Source organism: Martes martes, assembly GCF_963455335.1.
Source record: "Martes martes genome assembly, chromosome: 10".
Classification (NCBI taxonomy): Eukaryota; Metazoa; Chordata; class Mammalia; order Carnivora; family Mustelidae; genus Martes; species Martes martes.
In genome coordinates, this window is record NC_137898.1 from 115,161,461 (window position 1) to 115,180,607 (window position 19,147).

The 19,147-nt window shown below is 50.0% G+C and overlaps 1 protein-coding gene across 3 annotated transcripts; it reads left to right on the forward strand.

The window, feature by feature from the left end:
* The first annotated feature begins 2,162 nt into the window (after positions 1-2,162).
* MMP7 (matrix metallopeptidase 7) lies at positions 2,163-10,630 on the forward strand. Of its 3 annotated transcripts, none has more exons than XM_080815650.1 (6): positions 2,163-2,360; positions 5,073-5,221; positions 5,380-5,528; positions 6,726-6,854; positions 8,531-8,692; positions 10,220-10,630. In XM_080815650.1, exons 1-6 carry the CDS (start codon positions 2,253-2,255, stop codon positions 10,246-10,248), a joined length of 726 nt encoding a protein of 241 aa, XP_080671776.1. In that variant the 5' UTR covers positions 2,163-2,252; the 3' UTR covers positions 10,249-10,630. The 3 variants fall into 3 exon arrangements, with proteins under 3 accessions (XP_080671776.1, XP_080671775.1, XP_080671777.1); XM_080815649.1 differs by having other exon boundaries at positions 2,214-2,360; positions 5,073-5,299; XM_080815651.1 differs by having other exon boundaries at positions 2,232-2,360; positions 5,073-5,299; positions 5,458-5,528; positions 10,220-10,501.
* The last annotated feature ends 8,517 nt before the right edge of the window (positions 10,631-19,147 follow it).

The window sequence follows — 19,147 nt, forward strand, 5'->3', positions numbered from 1 at the left end:
TGTTGACAGATAAAGAGATAAATAAAATGTGATACATTCATACAATGGAATATTATTCAGCCGTAAGAAGGAAGGAAGATCTAGTCCCTGCTGCAACAGGGATGAACCTTGAGGACACTTTGCTAAATGACATAATCCATTCACCAAAGGACGAGCGCGACATGAATACAGTCACATGCGTAGATGAGTCACGCTTGTAGTGACAGGACGCAGAACTGAGATTACCAGGGGCTGGGAAGACGGGGACGGAAGAGTTACCATGTAATGTGTATAGAGTTTCTGATGATGATTTTAAAAGTTCTGGAAATAGATACGGGTGAAGGCTGTTCAGTATCGTGAACGGACCTGATGCGCCCAAACTGCACGGTTGCAATGGTGAAAATGGTAAATGTGACAGTGTGCATATCCGATGATAGTAAAAAACCATGATTTTCCTTTTTGACAGCAACCGCCACCCTTTGCTCACAACATGACAAGCCTGATAATGCTACTTTGTTCCTTTGAAACATTCCTTGACACTGTTTAGGATAAAGGCAGAAGCCCCTAGCCCACAAGACTGGCTCCTCACAGCCTGATCCCAAACTCCCTCCCCAGCCACTCACATCCCAGCAACGCCAACGGCTCACTCTTTGTCATGGGTTCTTCCCTTCCCAAGGGTTCTCCTGTCATGCCAACCCTGGGGGAATGCCTAGTTACCCTCTCATTTCCAGTTAAAATGTCAGCGTCTACATGGATCGTTCCTCAGTTCCCATGGGAAAGATTAGCTGTTCCCCGTCCTTGGTACTGTTACCTACTGCAGGCAGTTTCCCATTGTACAGGGGGTCTCCGTACCCCCATCCTAGAGCGTAAGCTTCTACGGGTGGGGACGGGTACTTGGTCCTGTTCCCTCGTTTCTCGCTAATTACAATTCAGAGGAACAAGACAAGAAAAGATTTCTTTCTTGCTCTCCAGAAGTGACTAACCAAGGGGGTAACTCAAATTCATTCAAAATATTTGTAGCGACACCTGAGTGGCTCAGTGGGTTAAGCCTCTGCCTTCAGCTCAGGTCATGATCTCAGGGTCCTGGGATCGAGCCCTGCATCGGGCTCTCTCCTCAGCGGGGAGCCTGCTCTCCCCTCTCTCTCTGCCTGCCTCTCTGCCACCTTGTGATCTCAGTCTGTCAAATAAATAAATAAAATCTTTTAAAAAAAAGTTTTTAAAAATTTGTAGTATCTGACAGTCTCCGAATTACTAAAATGAACAGAAACAGAAAATATAATATCTAGCTAATGCCTTTGAACTTTAATTCAGTGCAAAGATCACAGAAAAACCTCATAAAACCTGTATTAGCTGATCCAAATCTTGAAGTATTCATTTCTTCTATAAACCTGCACTGAGCCCCTGTTACCTTCCACATGCTGACTGAAGATAGGACGTTCTCAAGCAGGGCTGAACCATGATGACACAGAATTACGGCATCTACGTAAAGAGCCAATTTAATTTCTTGATCTGGAGGGTTGACTTTTGCTAAGTCACGACACCCAGATGATTAAGGATATATTTGAATAAGTAAATTTTTCAGCTGCGGCGTATCTGGCGTGTTTCCCATGATGTAATACAGTTCGAAGCCGTGGGACTCTCCCGGGAAATGCATTACATAAAGGCGCACTGGACAGGCGGCTGTGGGTGGGGAGTCGGGCCACGGTCACCGAGCTGGGACATCGGGGAAAGAAGTGAATCTGTCGTCTCAGCTTCAGCTTCATCTTTGATAACAATAAAGTATTTGGACTCAAATCCTGACTTTGGAGACTATTACAGAATGCTTTGTAATTATTTCATTACTTGTGTGTCTCAGGCGCTTTTTCATGCATTTCAAATTTTTAAAAAATTCCTTTAAGACACATGGTACAAGAAGTCCCAAATGATGCTTCCCCCAAATTTTAAATTGCAAAGGCCTGTCTGAGTAGCAGTTTGATTCTGGCAAATAAAATGAGTTAAATTTATACAGCAAACAGAGTGGGAAAAAAAAAAATCCCTTGAGAGGCAAATACCTTGTGTGCTTCCTGCCAATAAGGGCATAAAACTTCCTTGTTGCCGTTAATGAAAAATAACACTCACTTCCAAGGTTCTGTAGACATTAAAAAGAAAGAAAACAGTCCAGTGAGTCACCTGTTTCCACACACAGGGCTGAGAAGCTATATAAGTGTCCCCAGCGGCCAGCGGAACTCAGCCGATCGGCCGTCCGTCCAGAGGAGCCATCGGGGACTGCAGCCATGCGGCTGACCGTGCTGTGCGCCCTGTGTCTGCTGCCCAGCGGGCTGGCCTCGCCGCTCCCCCGGGAGGCAGGGGGTATGAGTGAGCCACAGTGGAGACAGGCTCAGGTATGTCCCTGGCCCGCTGTCCCAGGGTGGGGGCTCCCCGTCTCACCATCAGCATGAGGAAGTGTGATTTTCAATTTGGGCAGTTTTTCTGACCATATGCATGTTTAATCAAGTAGCTATTCAGAGCAGGCTGACTGGGGGGCTCAGTCAGTTAAGCAACTGACTCTTGGTTTCAGCTCCGGTCATGATCTCAGGGTCATGAGATCGAGCCCCACGTCGGGCTCCGTGCTCCATGGGGAGTCTGCTTGATATTCTCTCTCTCCTTCTGTGCACAATTGCACACACTTTCTCTCTGTCTTAAAAAAAGGGCCGGGGGTCACCTTGGTGGCTCCCTCGTTAAGCGTCTGCCCTCAGGGCATGATCCTGGGGTCCTGGGATTGAGTCTGGCATTGGGCTCCTCACTCAGCGGTGAGTCTGCTTCTCCCTCTCCCCCTGCCATTTCCCCCTGACTGCGCTCTCTCGCTCGCTCGCTCTCTGACAAATAAACAAATAAAATCTTTTAAAAAACAAACAAAAAAAACCCGGAGCAACTTCAGAGCCTGCCCAGACTGGGTTCGCGTTGCAGCTCCTCCTGCCTTCGCTACGTAGACCAATGTGGGGTGATCTCACTCCTCTCTGAGCTTGCATGTTCTGACTGGAAGTTGGAGATGACATGGGATGCTGTGGGGACTTACTTGGAAGCCAAAGCAGGGTTCCTGCTCAACGAATTGAGGTTGTTAATGTAGTTATTTATTATGACTCGAGATTCTTTTCACAGAGAGCTGCGTGTTGCCCGTTGAGGTGGGGACTCCTGGTAATGGAGAGGCTTGAAATCAGAAAACACGGTAGAGGTTCCTGGGGGCCCGTGCCCAGCCGGTGGGGACCATGGGCAGGTGTGAAGTTCTGACTTCGCCCAATGGGGACAGTGATACTATGCGATTCACAGCTCACAGGATTCTTCTCCTGAATAAGGAGGTGACAGTGCCAACTTCTATGTATGTGAAAATCATAGACTTAAAGTGCTTCAACATGTCTTATGTCATGGAACCTTCAGCCCTATCCCGGGAGAAAGATGCCAAAGTTATGTTGAATCACATACTTGATGATGATAGTGATAGGAGTCAAGGACAAGTTTTTCTGGTTCAAAAGCCATGGTCTTTCCAGTAGAATTCTTAATAAGCAACCTAATAAGTATAAATAATGAATATTTGGTAAAAAAAAAAAAATGGGTTGTTGACTCCTAACTGTTGTTCAAAAACTTAAGCTTTAAGCATAAGAAAAGTCTGCTTTTATTTAAATTAACTCGGACTTTGAAAAAGTCCCAGTAATTTGTTAGATTGAACCATATGGAATTACTGATATTTGATTTTTTTTTTAACCTACAAAACAGTAATTTTTTAGTCCAATCTAACGGGTTCTCCAAAAGGGGCACATTTGCAAGCGCGCTGAGTCCTGTTACTTCCTGCACACATTGCCAATAAACCAGGGAGACATTAGCTGGGTTTAAGAGAGGCAGGAGAGTTTACATCAAGAATGTAAAAAGATTTCTTCCGAAAGAGCATCTTTGTAAAGCCTGGAGCTCAGGAAGAGATAAAATGACTTGTTTTCAAATAACAGATTGATCCCTAATTGTATGAATGAACAGTGTCCGTTGTGTTGAAGAAAACACAATCCCTGGGACTCTGAAGAGAGAGACCAATAGGACAGAGGTCACATTTCCGAGAGTTTCGGGGACAAGTAACCTTATCGCCTAGCGCACGGCACGCGTGTGCTCAACAAAACCATCTTGCATTCTACAACCCTCTGCAGCGTTCACATGAAACGGGCTTTGGAAACAGAACGAGTTCAAATACAGTTCCTCTCAGGGTGACCTTGCGACTTTCTCCTTTGAGAAAGTGCCAAGGATCCAGGTGCACGTGGGGTGCACCAGGGAGACCTGCTGTGTCCTGCAGCCCGGGGGACCGGCAGTGAGGGAACTTGGGCCAGCTCTGCTGCTAAGCTAATACGTGGCCCTGGGCACATCATTCAGCCCTGTGAGCTCTGCTGCCTTCGCCTGGAGAATACGCACAGTAAACGAAATAATTTCATAGTATCCTTTTCTGAGTCTAGAATCTTAAGACCCATTCACCTCAGCGAGGTGAGACCTCTGGCGAATCTCGGAGGTGGCTGGGTGCCAGGGGCCTCCGGGCAGGCTGCGTCCTTGGGGGTTCGTCCGGTGCCCTTCCCACTTGGCTGTTACAAGCCAGTCTGTGCTTTATAAAGTGTACCGTGCATTCCTCTGCGAAACATTTACCGGGAGATGGGCCCCTGGGGGGCTCAGTGGGTTAAGCGTCTGCCTGCTGCTCAGGTCATGATCTCTGGGTTCTGGGATCGAGTCCTGCATCAGGTTCTCTGATCAGCGGGGAGTCTGCTTCCCCTCTCCCTCTGCCTCTCCTCCTGCTTGTGCACTCTCACTCTCAAATAAACTCTTTAAAATAAGAAAAATCTTCTAAAAAAACATTTAATGGGATAAAAGGGAAATGGAGGGACGCTTTGGCTCATGAGATGGAATGCTGATGCATCCGTATCCATACTGAATTTTCTCCCACTGATGCACACTGTTTCCCTTGGTGGCTACGGAACCACCTTCACACCCCGACTCGAGTCCACAGGAATCCAAGGACAGATGCACAGGCTTCTGTGATCTAAAAGGAAGACAACAAAGGTGACAGACGATCCCCCTCTCCCCAACAGGACTATCTCAGGAGGTTTTATCCGTCCAGCTCAGAAACAAGGGAGGCCGACAGCTTCGAAGCCAGACTCAAGCGGATGCAGATGTTCTTCCGCCTGCCCGTGACGGGGGTCCTGAGCCCCCGCCTGATGGAAATAATGCAGAAGCCCAGGTGTGGGGTCCCCGACGTCGCCGACTACTCCCTCTTCCCAACCCAGCCAAAGTGGAATTCCCGAGTCGTCACCTACAGGTGCGCACCCCGGGGCTCGCCGCGGCCGACAGCCCAGCCCTCCTCCTGGGGCCAAACGCTGTCCTCTCGTCCACTGTCAGGGTCGTATCGTACACGCGAGATCTGCCGCGGGTCACCGTCAATCAACTCGTGGCAAAGGCTTTGTCCTTGTGGAGCAGGGAGATCCCGCTGGCCTTCCGGAGAGTGTTAGCGGGGACGGCGGACATCATGATCGGCTTCGCAAGAGGCGGTAAGGAAGGTCGCCGCGGGCGGCCCTGCGTGTTCGCGGGAGCGCGTTCCTCCGTTCAGGAGCCCTCTGTGCTCGACACAGGATGTAGGGGATATATAGTGACATGTGCACGTCCCTTCACTTCTTGTAGTTTATTAACATGGAGCCACTGTTGGTAGCAGAGATGCCAAATGATGGCCCGTGAGCCAAACCTGGCCCGCCATCTATTTCTGTGCATGAATTTCTCTCCCTTTTTTTTTTTTTTTTGGTGGGCAGTTTCGCATTCTGGGGATAAATATTTACCAGAATACAGGGATGGTCCTTCATTGACCCGTTATCAATGACTGCTTTGGGGCTACTGCAGGATTGTTGAGGGATCGTGACAGATACTGCCGAGCTGCTAAATCCTAAATTACTTATTATCTGGTCTTTTACAGAGAAGCTTTGCTGATCCTGCTTATAGTGTGAATCCTGGTAGACGTATACATACGTACATATGTGCATTTACAGAACAGTTAAAATATGACTAACTAACATTCTCATTAAACCAAGACACAGGTTACAACTTCCGAAAGCCCTCAGGGGTCTCCCTGATGGCCCATTGGCAACACCCTCAAGGGGGTAAGAAAGGAGAAACAGATCATTCTGATCACGGGATTTTAGGAGCTAAAACCCAGACACGCCGCTGCTGTTAATTGCTAGCTTTTTATGGTGTACGTTTAAAGAAAAGTGTTCTTTGGGGTCTGTTCTAATGTTGGACTGCCCAGGGGCTGCGAACTTAGCTGACCTTTGAACTTTGCCCACAATACTGACAACACCCCAGGACACATCCCAGAAAGCCCTGATCCCGGCAGCCCGTGTCTGTCAGGAAATGGATGGAATCCGTTGGATTCAGACGGATGCAGCCGGATCCCAATTCAGACAAGCGTCTGCATCATGAGTGAAAGCACTCACGAGACTCACCGGGACCCTCTGCGCCTGGTCCTCCCAGACACTGTCCGCGTTCGCGGTCCCGTAGGCAGGAAGCCTTTGGTCTCTGGGGTGAGCGGGGCTGAGCCGTGGTTTTGTGAACGAAAACCTGCCTGTGACCAGCACCGCGCACGGACCCCCACCCCCGCGCCAGGCTGATCGTCGCTGCTTCTGTAGTTCCGTAAACCACAAGGTAAACGGCCAGAGCTGGACTGGCTCACGAAGGGCGACCCCCCTGTTCTCTTTCAGCTCACGGGGACTACTACCCATTTGACGGACCGGGAAACACCCTGGCCCACGCCTTCGCGCCCGGGCCGGGGCTGGGAGGGGACGCGCACTTTGACGAGGACGAGCGCTGGACGGATGGCAGCAGGATAGGTATAGTGCCCCTCCCTCTTCTGCCGCACCGTGGTGGGTTTTTTTTTTTTTAAGATTTTATTTTATTTCTTTTTATTATGTTCAGTTAGGCACTGTATAGTACATAATTCGTTTCTGATGCAGTGTTCAAGGATGCGCTAGTTGCGTGTAACACCCAGTGCTCACCACAACGCGTGCCCTCCTCAATCCCCATCACCACCCTGCACGGTGTTGTTAGAGATCCGAACCCCTAGACCAGTGTGAATTTGCTAATTGCTTCCGTTAATGGTAATTACTGACCATGGTTAACTGCCAATGACAGTGTGCATCTCATCGCGTTATTCCATTCCACGAGCCCACCGTGCTGTGTAGACAGAGGATGGAAGGCGGTTGTGGGCTCAAAGCACACTGGGGTCAACCAGCGGCGGCAACGCCAGCCACTCGCCCTGTGTCTTTGGTCAAGTGATGACTTTTCTGAGCCAGTTTCCGTCTATGAAGTGGGACCGTCGTTCCCTCCTCCTGGGATTGTGGGAAGTGAATGACATAATGTGCGCACAGTGCTTTACAGTGTTGGGATCGCATGGGCATTCGATCAATCAGAGGTCTTTCCAGTTCCCAAAAGTAAGGTTTTTTTATTGGAGGAGGAGGAGCAGCAGAGACTATGATATTTAAGAATTGTGCACAAGTCTCAGGTCATTCTCTGTTGTCCAAAAGGAAGCCAGCCACCATCTTCATCACCCTACAAAGTGGGAGATTACAGAATCCCCCGAAAACTAACGGAGGAAAGCTCTGGTATAAATACCGCTAAGTGGAGCAGGTTCTAACAGTCAGTTAATGAGATAACGTGGCCGCTCCCTGCCCCTGAGTGGGAAATCCACAGGAGTGTCTGGTCGTGGGAAGTCACCACCACTGCAGTGTCTGCTGTCAGCCCCGAGCCTTGTGAGGTGGTGACCCGGGCTCGCTCCCACATCCTGCATGTCCTGCTTGTTCCGCTTTCTCCCCTCTCCGGGTGGGCTCACAGAGGGTCCCTGATGTCTGCCCACTGTCAGAGCTCTGGCCACTCTGCTAACTCCCAGGCTCTTGCCTTCTGCCTTCCTAGCACAGCCCATCTGTGAATCTGAGGGAAGATGATTCAGTCAACCAGAAACCAAACCTGGCGTTGCCGGGAGACCCTGCCTTGCTGTCCTGGCCTCCTCAAGGACGGCTGTCTCTCTCCTCATGCTCAAAGTCACTGCCCGTGAATAGCCATTATTTTCCAGATACTGGGAAACTCTCAGGAATATGACAGACCTACACAGTGGGAGCAATTATCTCCGATTAACACGAGTAACCAAGACTCGGGAGGTCAGGTTGTGTGTCCCAAGTGTCCAGCTGGTAAGCAGCAGAGCTGGGCCTTGAGCCTGGGTCCCTAATGCCTCCGAAGCCTCTGCTTTCCCCTCCAGAAGGCAGCTGTCCGGGGGGTGACCTTAGAAAAACAGCACATTTTGGTAAAAGCAGACGGGGCGATGAGATCAAAGCACTACGCTTTGAGGCTCCTTCTCAGCCCTCCACTCGTGGGGCCTAGACTCACGGAGGTGAACCGCAAAGGCTCTGAAGAGGTGTGCGTTCCTGCGGTTGTCTCATTTTCCCTTGCGTGTCATGTGACGTCGTTCATGGGGCTGCCTTAACGGTTCCTGTGTGTCACTCTCGGGTTGCAGGAGTTAACTTCCTAGTCATCGCGACCCACGAACTTGGCCATTCTTTGGGCCTCGGTCACTCGTCTGATCCCAATGCCGTGATGTATCCAACCTACAGAGTCGGAGAGTCCAAGAATTTCAGACTTTCACCGGATGACATCAAAGGAATCCAGAAGTTATACGGTAATATTTACGATTTCACATCCCTCCTCCGGGCGGGCGTGCCTCAACAGGAAAGGCTGGGAAATGGGTACCCGCTTGGAAAAGCCCACCCGAACTTACGTCTAAAAGCCCATTGAGGGGAGAAACTCGAGACCTTAGCTCCTGAAAACAGCCTCAGGCTGTTTTATACATTGTTGGTTTACGTTTTCAGTAATACAGTATCATTGGGTGAAATTAGGAAAAGGACGCGACGCAGATACTTTTTGTCCCCGATCTGCCACTCGCTGTTCTTTCGGGCTCAGTACAGATGCCTCAGGGAGTGTCCCCCTGGGGCGATGGGCTGAGGGACAGAGCGCCTTCCTCCCTAGCTGCCGAAGGGTCTGAATGGTCGCGCGAGCCGTGGAGCCGTGAAGGTGCTTCCGAGCGGCAGGGCCGTGTCCTCAGGAGACGATCATTCCTAGAATAAGACGGATTTAGATCCGTCCACCTCGAACTTACCATCAACGGTGTTTCCTAAACTGTGTTCCCAGAACATTAAATAGTCCCCAAGACAGTTCCCAGGAGAGGAAGCGACGGGGAAACAAGGTCACGAAGCGGCATCGGCCGTATTTCGGGCGCAGGGGGCGGCGATCGTGCCCGCCAGTCCAGTTAGCCGCGAGCTCCCTGGATTGTGTCCTCTTTCCGGACCGCGGACTGAGCCCTCGCGGAACAGCGAACCCTTCCTGGAGAATATCACGTACCCGTGCCTTCAGGTTGTGCGTCAAGCTGCCGCTGTTGCCCAGAAGTTGATGAAACACTGACAACTGTCGACAAAGTTATCACCGACAGAACAGAAAACAGTGCCACTCCTCCCATACATCCGCAGCCTTCGTGGGATCCTCCGTGGCCTGTGTCACGGTCCCAGAACCCTAAGAAAGTGAGAAAGGGACCCAAAAATGACTACATTTCACAGGAAGCAGATAGACCAAGGGCATCAAATTCTTAGGTATCAGCCCACAAGGCGCCCCAGTCAAAGTGGGAAAGAGGTAAGTTCTGGACACAGGAAAGGAAGACGTAATTAAATAGCTTTTAAATCTAGTGAGGACACGCACGCCAGGAGTGGTATGAGCAGAAAATACACATTCCAGAGTCGGATTCACCTCACGGGTGTTCTTTCCGGAGCCACATGAATAAGAGCTACGGGGCGTCTCGCACGGCGTCGCGCCCGGCCTTTCACGCGTCCCGCGCACAGACGGGACAGCCCAGGGAGTCGCTGCTCCCCTCGTCGCGCCAGTGGGTGAGCTCCGGTGGCCAGAGCCTGAGGCCTACCTTACCCAGGGGGGCGCAGCTGGAATTCAGGACCCCCCGGCCCGCCGCGCTCCATCCAGCCCCGCCCTCCCCGCCGCCGGGGTGGGCTTCAGAGCCGCTGGTCCAGGCGCAGAAAAGCGGGCTCCGGGGACGACAGACACAGACCGTACTGCCTGCGACGCGTCCTCTGTTTTCAGCGTCTCGGGATGGTTTTTGTGTGTTGTCGCCCATGTCAGGCGTCCGTGTTTTCTCTCTCAACAGGAGAGAATAGCAACTCGAGGAAGAATTAGGAGCGTGGGGAAGAGTGGACGTTCATTGCGTGGTTCCGTGGCTGCTCCCCAGCTGGAGCAAACGCCCACGGTCCCGAGCTCCGTCCGGCCCCTCGTTCGTCCTCCCCGCGTCCCGGCTGGTTTCCACCCGCCTCGCTCTCCTGGGGAAAAACACGAGAGCCTCCTTCCTCCGTGACTTTCCTCAAGCAGCTTGCACTTGGTCAGTGGCACTAAATGTTAAATACACAGATAAATAAAGTTTTTACTCCACGCAGAAGGCTTTCTACCGGGAAGGACTGGGTCTGTGTCAGAGAGGATGCGCTGTGCCGTGAAGTCCAAGTGCAGACAAACGAACGAGACCTCCGCGTCATTCCGGGTCTTCAGCTGCACCCGTCCTGTCCCCGGGCGGGCGAGGAGCGAGCTGTGTCCATCGGCCCGGCCCGCGGGTGCCCGAGCCCCGCTTCCCTCCTGGCCCAGGCCTTCCTCCAGTCTTCTGGGGAGCCTGGTTCTTCCCACGACAGGCACGTGAACTCCCAAGATTTTACATTCCCACAGTCACTGGTGGCTGAGTCCGGGCCTGATGTCACTGCATCTCCCTGACCCGGCCACACTGGGTTCCCTGTCCTTCGCCCAGGGCCAACCCAGACGTCAGTCCCACCCTCCTGTCTTTAACGTTCTTCCAGCTCGTCTCGCAAGGCTTCCAGGACCCCACGGGCCCTGCGGGAGACCCGCTCGGCAGTGGCATTGCACGTTGCTCCGAGGACACTGGGCATTATCCGTATCCCTCCACTCCTCCCCCTGCCCCAGCATCACGGATTTGTCATGGCTGCCCGCCTGCCCCGGCCCCACACTCCTATCCCCACGTCTATACCCCATTCTTTCTCACTTCTCCCAGAAACCCGTTTTCCTGACGTCCATACAGCTCTTTCTGCCCCGAGAGACTCGCCAATGTGTTTCTGTGGAGAAGCACGTTGGGTAGAAGCAATCAGCAAGCTTGAACACGAGGCAGTGGAAATTATCAAGGCTCAGGGAGAAAGGAAAAATGGCCAAAGAAAAGTGAATGGAACCTAATGTGCTGTGGGACGGCATCAGGCCGACTGCGGTGGGAATACCGATAAGAAGGGAGGAGGTTCTGCGCGTGAAGGATGGCGGGGGTGGGGGTGTCTGTGGAAAACGTCCGTACCTTCCCCTTTCGGTTTCACTGTTTCAGTTTCACTGTGAACTTAAAACTTCCCTAAAATATAAAGTCTTAATTTTAGAAAAATAACCTTATAGATCAAACATTAAATTACAATCTGGAAATTTTTTAAAGTCTCTGAAATTGACAAACCTTTAGCTAGACGGACTAAGGAAAAAAGAGGGAAGTCTCAAATCACTAAAATTGGATCTGAAAGTGGGGATGTTACTACTGATTTTACAGGGGAAAAAATTACAAATAAGAGAGCTCTGTGGGCAATTAAATGTCAACAGATTGAATAACAGAGACTCAGTGGACAAATTCCTAGAAACACCAAACCCACCAAGATTAAATCCTAAGAAATAGAAAATCTAAACAGACCCATAATGAGGAAGGTGATTAAATCAGTAACTGAGACTCTCCCAACGAAGGAAAGCCAGGGCTGAAGCCTTCACCAGTGAATTCCACCAAACGTTTAAAGGAGGACTGACACCAGTTCTTCTCAAAGTTTTCCAAAAATACTGACCAGGAAGGAACACTCCCTTATTTTACAAGGCTAGCATTACCCTTATATCAAAGCTAGACAAAGACATGACAAGAAAAGTAGACCCATATTCCTTATGAAATTCATGCAGAAATTCTCAACAAAGTACTAGCAAACCAAATTCAGCAACATAGTACAAGGGTTATGCACCATACAAGTAGAATTTATTCCCAGGATGCAAGGATGTTGCAGCATGATGAAAATTGATCAGTGCGATATACCACATTAGCAAAAAGAAGGGGAAAATCTCATCATCATCTCAACTCATGCAGGAAAGCATTGGACATTTTCCAAACCCCTGTATGATAAAAACACTCAGCACACTAGGAATTGAAGGAAACTCTCACAACATAAAAAAATTATGAAAAATTCACAATCAACATCATAGTCAGTGGCAAAAGACTTATATCTTTTCCTCTGGGATCAGGAACAAGACAAGGATGCCGGCTTTTGCCACTTCTACCCAACATCGTACTGGAAGTCCCAGGCAAAGCAATTAGATAAGAAAAATAAAAGGCATCCAAAATGAAAAGGAAGGGGCGCCTGGTTCAGTTGTTCAGTGGGTTAAAGCTTCTACCTTTGGCTCAGGTCGTGATCTCAGTGTCCTGGGATCGAGCCCCGCATCGGGCTCTCTGCTCAGCGGGGAGCCTGCTTCCCCCTCTCTCTCTGCCTGCCTCTCTGCCTACTTGTGATCTCTGTCTGTCAAATAAATAAATAAAATCTTCAAAATGAAAAGGAAGAAGTAAAATGATCTCTGTTCACGAGGATAAGATCTTATGTACAGAAAACCCTAATGATCACACCACACACACACACACCTGTTAGAACTAATAAATTCGGCAAAGTAGCACGATACAGAGTCTACAACCAAAAATTGTTTGCTTTTCTGTACACGAACAATGAACAATCTAAAAAGGAAATCAAGACAACAGTGCCATGAACAATTATATCAAAAAGGACAAGATACTCAGGAATTAAAGACGGCAGTACAAGAAATCAAAGAAGATAAATTAGTGGGAAAATCCCGTGTTTGTGGACTGGAGGACTTAATGTTGTTAAAGTGTCGAGACTACCCAAAGTGGTCTACCGATTGAATGCAAAAGACAAAAACTTGGGCTAAAATTCATAGGGAATCTCAAAGGGCCCCGAAGAGCAAAAACAATCCCGAAAAAGAACAAAGCTGGAGCAGTCACACTTCCTGATTTCAAAACACACTTAAAAAGCCAGAGCAGCCCGACCGGACGGGGCCGGGCGTCTGGGAGGCGCGGCTCCGTGGGGTAGTGGCTGCCTTTGGCTCTGGTCGGGATCCCAGGGTCCCAGGCCCCCGCTCAGCGGGCAGCCTGCTTCCCCCTCCCTCTGCGGCTCCCCCTGCTTGTGCTCTCTTGCTATCTCTGTCACTGTTTCTATCTCTCTCAAGTAAATAAATGAAATCCTTAAAAATAGATAAATAAAGCTGCAGCATCAGTTCAAAAAAAAAAGGCAAAGAAATGCCACAAAGTTCACGGTCGTGTTTTAAAACTGCCACACGGGGTCACCCTTTCTCCTAAGAAACCGTCTACCTTGGAACGGGCGTTGGATTCGCTCTGACGGAAGGTGCACTTGCTTCTGTAAAATGCCGCGCGGAATGAGTGGGTACAGAAGTTGTCCGTTCGTACAAGGGACTATTCCTCGGCCATCAGGAAGGATGAACACCCAACTTTTGCACCAGCATGGATGGGGCTGGACGGGGTCATGCGGAGTGAAGTCAGTCCGGCAGAGAACACGTATCCTATGGCGTCACGCACAGGTGGAACGTAAGGAGTAGAGCAGAGGACCGCGGGGGAAGGAGGAAGACGGAGGGGGGAGAAACCAGGGAGGGAGACAAACCGCGAGAGACCGTGGGCTCTGGGAACCAAACTGAGGGTCACAGAAGGGAGGGAGTGAGGGCTGGGGTAACCGGGTGACGGGCGTGAAGGAGGGCGCGTGATGGGATGAGCACTGGGCGTTACACGCGGCTGCTGGACCGCTGCACACTCCGTCTGAAAGCAGGGACCTGCTACAGGTCGGCTCTCTGGATTTAAATTAAAAACATAAAAATAAAATGCCGGGGGTGCCTGGGTGGCTCAGTGGGTTAAAGCCTCTGCCTTCGGCTCAGGTCATGATCTCGGGGTCCTGGGATCGAGCTCCACATCGGGCTCTCTGCTCCGCAGGGAGCCTGCTTCCTCCTCTCTCTCTGCTGCCTCTCCGCCTGCTTGTGATCTCTGTCTGTCAAATAAATAAAATAAAATGCCATAGGGACCAGCAAAAATAAGACCTGGTTGGTCCCTTCTTTGCCACCACAGCCTGGATGCCAATGCCCTGCCCAGCAAAGAGAGAATCACTGTCACTGCTTCAGTGCCAGAGAGACAGAGGACGCTACGGAGCACTCCCCTGGCGACCACTGTTTCTCTGGGGACGGAGTTTATGGTTTCTGCAAGTATGGAAGCCGTCGGGCAGCACCAGCCCTGCCCATGTCGTCACTGATCTTTCTGCGTGTGAGACAGAGAAACTCCGGCTTGCAGACGTGGAGACAACGGCGACCTGCCCTTCGGCCTGACTTCCAGCTAAGGGACAGCCGTGACCTACTGGGCAACTTCACCTGGTGAGGAGAAACACGGTGTCACCACTACCCACGGACGATGGGTCGAAGTTCAAGAAGCAGCACAGGCTTTTATCCCTGACACACTTCCCTAGGAATCAAAGACCAGAGAACCAAGACCGGGTCCCTGACGCACTTCCCTAGGAATCAAAGACCAGAGAACCAAGACCGGGTCCCTGACGCACTTCCCTAGGAATCAAAGACCAGAGAACCAAGACCGGGTCCCTGACGCACTTCCCTAGGAATCAAAGACCAGAGAACCAAGACCGGGTCCCTGACGCACTTCCCTAGGAATCAAAGACCAGAGAACCAAGACCGGGTCCCTGACGCACTTCCCTAGGAATCAAAGACCAGAGAACCAAGACCGGGTCCCTGACGCACTTCCCTAGGAATCAAAGACCAGAGAACCAAGACCGGGTCCCTGACGCACTTCCCTAGGAATCAAAGACCAGAGAACCAAGACCGGGTCCCTGACGCACTTCCCTAGGAATCAAAGACCAGAGAACCAAGACCGGGTCCCTGACGCACTTCCCTAGGAATCAAAGACCAGAGAACCAAGACCGGGTCCCTGACGCACTTCCCTAGGAATCAAAGACCAGAGAACCAAGACCGGGTCCCTGACGCACTTCCCTAGGAATCAAAGACCAGAGAACCAAGACCGGGTCCCTGACGCACTTCCCTAGGAATCAAAGACCAGAGAACCAAGACCGGGTCCCTGACGCACTTCCCTAGGAATCAAAGACCAGAGAACCAAGACCGGGTCCCTGACGCACTTCCCTAGGAATCAAAGACCAGAGAACCAAGACCGGGTCCCTGACGCACTTCCCTAGGAATCAAAGACCAGAGAACCAAGACCGGGACCGTTGTCGGTTATGAAGCAGTCGTGGACTTGCCCTCACGGACTTTGATGACGGTGATGGTCGAGCTTGTAGTATGGGCTACGCCTGCACTTGGAGACACTTGGACAACTCCCTCAGCATCATTCAAACACCTTAGACAGGCTTCCTTTTCCTGCTGCCCAAGCGAGCAAATCACCGAGCCCTGAGAAAAGCAAGCAACTCCGTCGAAAAGTTGGGGACCACACGTGATGGGCTGGAGTTCCGTTGGAACTTAACCCCTACTCCACTTCCTCGGTTTACGTGTAACTAGATCTCACCCCAGGAAGAATGCACCTCCGACTGCGTAGACAGCTCTCAACCTACGGAATCATTCTGGTACAGAAACCGTGCTCGGTCGAATACTGCTATAAGCTTCTCCTCCTCCCCGCCCCCCAACTCCAGTGATACTGGTGGGAACGGTGGAGTTCTGGGCAAAAAAGGCGGAGTCCCTGTCTGCACCGTTTGGAGCTAGAATCGTAGTGACGAGTGTGATCAGCGGCCCTGAGAAGGTCTCTAATATCCACTGTCAAGAGGGTGAATGAATGAATGAACGCATATTGATTTGAGTTAACTTGTTCAATTAAAATTTTCATTTTAGACATCTTACAGAAGAGGATGATACAAATAGAGAATGAGAGGCAGAACACAGGCCACTTTAAATTTCAAATAGCTAAATGGTTTCTATCCAGCTTCCTAGGTGTTAACGCTTAGGAAGATATTCATTATAAAAGTGGGCTTTTTCCTGAATGGTGGCCCCTTGAGCTGGGTTCGCTGGGCTACTCCACAGTCTAGGCACTCTGCTTGTCTTCAGCTACACAGAAAACCACCCAGAATCTAACGTCCTGAAACGACTACCGTGATTTACTACCACTCATAGTTCTGTGGGTTGACCAGACGGTTCTTCTCCCGGCCTTGTTCAGGATCTCAGCCCCCTTGGGTCACGCCATGGTTGGGCTGGATCGCCCCCCATTGGCTCATTCCCAAGGCTGCTCCTTGGCACAGATATCTAGAGATTGGTACCTCTTTCTCCGTCCAGACAGTCTCCTTACGGAGGGCTCTCCGTTACTCAGGGACTTGAATTCTTCCACGTCAAGTTTTGGCAAGGTTCCCAGTTCCGAGTTCTTGATTACAAGCATCAGAAACTGGTTCTCTCTAACTTAATGTGGAGATAGATTTACTGCAGGAGGCATCAGAGTGCACCGGCGCTCCCAGGGGAAAGCCTAGAGAGCATGGATGCTGCCCAGTGAAAAGCCTTCCAAACGCTCCTGCCTTCCCGTACCACTCAAGATTCAGAGCCCTGACAAGCGGAATGCTTGGCCTGAGCGACGGTCCCACACTTGCGCTAGTTTCCAGAGAGCAAGGCGTGTCTGGCCTTCATCCACGTCCACAGAGAGGGGTAGGGTCCTGCCTTCTGACAAGACTCACTCCATGGAGGGTTCATTCGAAATACGAGCAGGACAGGATCTCCCCAATGGCGGCTGTGACTTTGCTTGAAATCGCATTAAAGTGGGGGCAAAATTGTTATCCTTAAATACTGCACCCTCATTCACAAAGACAATTTATCTCACTTCTAATTCAGCGCTTTCTCTGCGTCCTTTGCTGGAGTTTTAAATGTTCTTCTGGAATGGTCTTGAGAATTTTTGTCTCGTGAGTCCTTGATATTTTACGATTTCGTTATTGTTGTGTTGGACACTTTGGTATTTTATTGTCTCTCCTTTGTTTTATTATGGTATTGAGGGATACTGCTGATTTCTGTATATTGATCTTATAGTATTTACGCTTTTTTATTTCTCCTGAAGGTCTGTTGGTTTTCTTCAGTCTTGCGTGTAAATACTTGCAAGAGACAATTTCATCTCTTTGCATCCAGTCCGTATATTTCTTAGTATTTTTTCCTGTCTTATGACGTTGGCCTGAACCTCCAGTCTCATGCAGAACATGATGTTAGCATGTGTTCTTGTACCGTTCCTGATCTTAGAGCAAATGCCTTTCAAGTTTTTCCAGGTAAAAAGATAAATACTTTTCTATCCCATTAAGGATGTTTCTTTTTATTTCTAGTTTTCTACTAACTTAAGTTGTAAATAAGATGCTTTTTTTTTTTTGCATCCGTTGAAGTGTTCCTAAGTATGTCCTTCTTTAGCTTGTTAATATGTGAAATTACATTAATAGATTTGTTTTCTAACGTAGAATTTTCTCCTTGCATTCCTACAAATTAATCGTAATTTATCACAATGTATTTTTTTTGGATCGCTACTGAATTCTGTTGTCTAATATATATTAGGGTCCCGGCACCTGTGTTCACAGATGAGACTGGTGATCTACTTTCACTGCACTGTTCTCATCAGGTTCTCACAGTGGGGTTACGTTGGCTTCATAAAAGAACTTGACACTCGTATCGTTCTTAAAAATAAGGAATGGTGGGGGCACCTGGGGGGGCTCAGTGGGTTAAGTGTCTGCCTTCGGCTCAGGTCATGATCTTAGGGTCCTGGGATTGAGCCCCGAATCGGGCTCTCTGCTCAGCGGGGAGCCTGCTTCCCCCCACCCTGCCTGCCTCTCTGCTGCTTGTGATCTCTCTCTGTCAAATAAATAAATAAAATCTTTTTTAAAAAGAAATGATAAAACTAAGTAAGTTTCCAAATCAAAAAGAGGGAGAATATTTAAAAACAAAACTTGTTTCCAAAATTATGATTTGTTCTTTTAAAAAGTTAATAAAGAGAGAAAAAACCAGCTGTGCATACTGCCCACCCTGCCCCGGGAGGGCTCCGTGTTCCGTCCTCTCTCCTGACAGGTACCAGCAGCTGCCACTTCCATCCACAGAACGTCGCTGCTGGGCAGTAAGTTACCCGCCGTGTGAGCCTGCCGTACAGATGTGGGTTCGATGCTGCGTATTAGGTAGATGGTGTGACAGCCACTGGCCGCTCTGGGTTTCAGGTTTCCCATCAGCAGAACGGAAACTGGGGAGTTGGAATAAAGCAAGTAGCTCTGGCTTCTAAACAAAAGTTAGCTGACTCCAGCACCGTCGGTCGGCACCCCCAGCAATCCACGAAATGGAGCAAGGACCCCCGCTCCCAGACTCAACACGACAGACTTCCAGAGCCATCTCGAGGCAGGAAGCACCCATGAGGCCACGTCACTGCGAAATGATGGCTTTCTGCCCCAGTTCCTGGCACAGAGCGCCTGAAACATCCTAAGAGACGAGAGCTTGGGGAAGCATCTTTTGTTCTAGTAGTGGGTGTTTGACACCAGTGCCTGACCTAGGGCTCCTAAACTTTTGTACTTTCCTGGGTGATGGGAGCACCTGTTATTTTTATGAGGTGATCCTGGGTGGGCTCCTTTTAAAACAGAGACTAAACCATGATTAGAACCTCGAAACTTGGGGCGTCTGGGCGGCTCCGTGGGTTGAGCCTCTGCCTTCGGCTCAGGTCATGATCTCAGGGTCCTGGGATCGAGCCCCGCGTCGGGCTCTCTGCTCAGCAGGGAGCCTGCTTCCTCCTCTCTCTCTGCCTGCCTCTCTGCCTGCTTGTGATCTCTGTCTGTCCAATAAATAAAATCTTGAAAAAAAATTTTATTAAAAAAAAAAAAAAAAGAACCTCGAAACTTCAGCTCCCCGCCATTCTTTGGAGAAGGGAGCGTCGGCCGAGAGAGTTAATGATGACCCGTCACGCCCACATGACGAAGCTTCCATTTAAAAAAAATAAGTCGGGGCT

Excerpts from the sequence above, each read along its gene's own strand:
- MMP7 (XM_080815649.1), top strand. The coding sequence starts at position 2,253 with ATGCGGCTGACCGTGCTGTGCGCCCTGTGTCTGCTGCCCAGCGGGCTG. Across the intron at positions 2,361-5,072 it reads CACAGTGGAGACAGGCTCAG|GACTATCTCAGGAGGTTTTA; the intron begins GTATGTCCCTGG and ends TCTCCCCAACAG. Across the intron at positions 5,300-5,379 it reads TCCCGAGTCGTCACCTACAG|GGTCGTATCGTACACGCGAG; the intron begins GTGCGCACCCCG and ends GTCCACTGTCAG.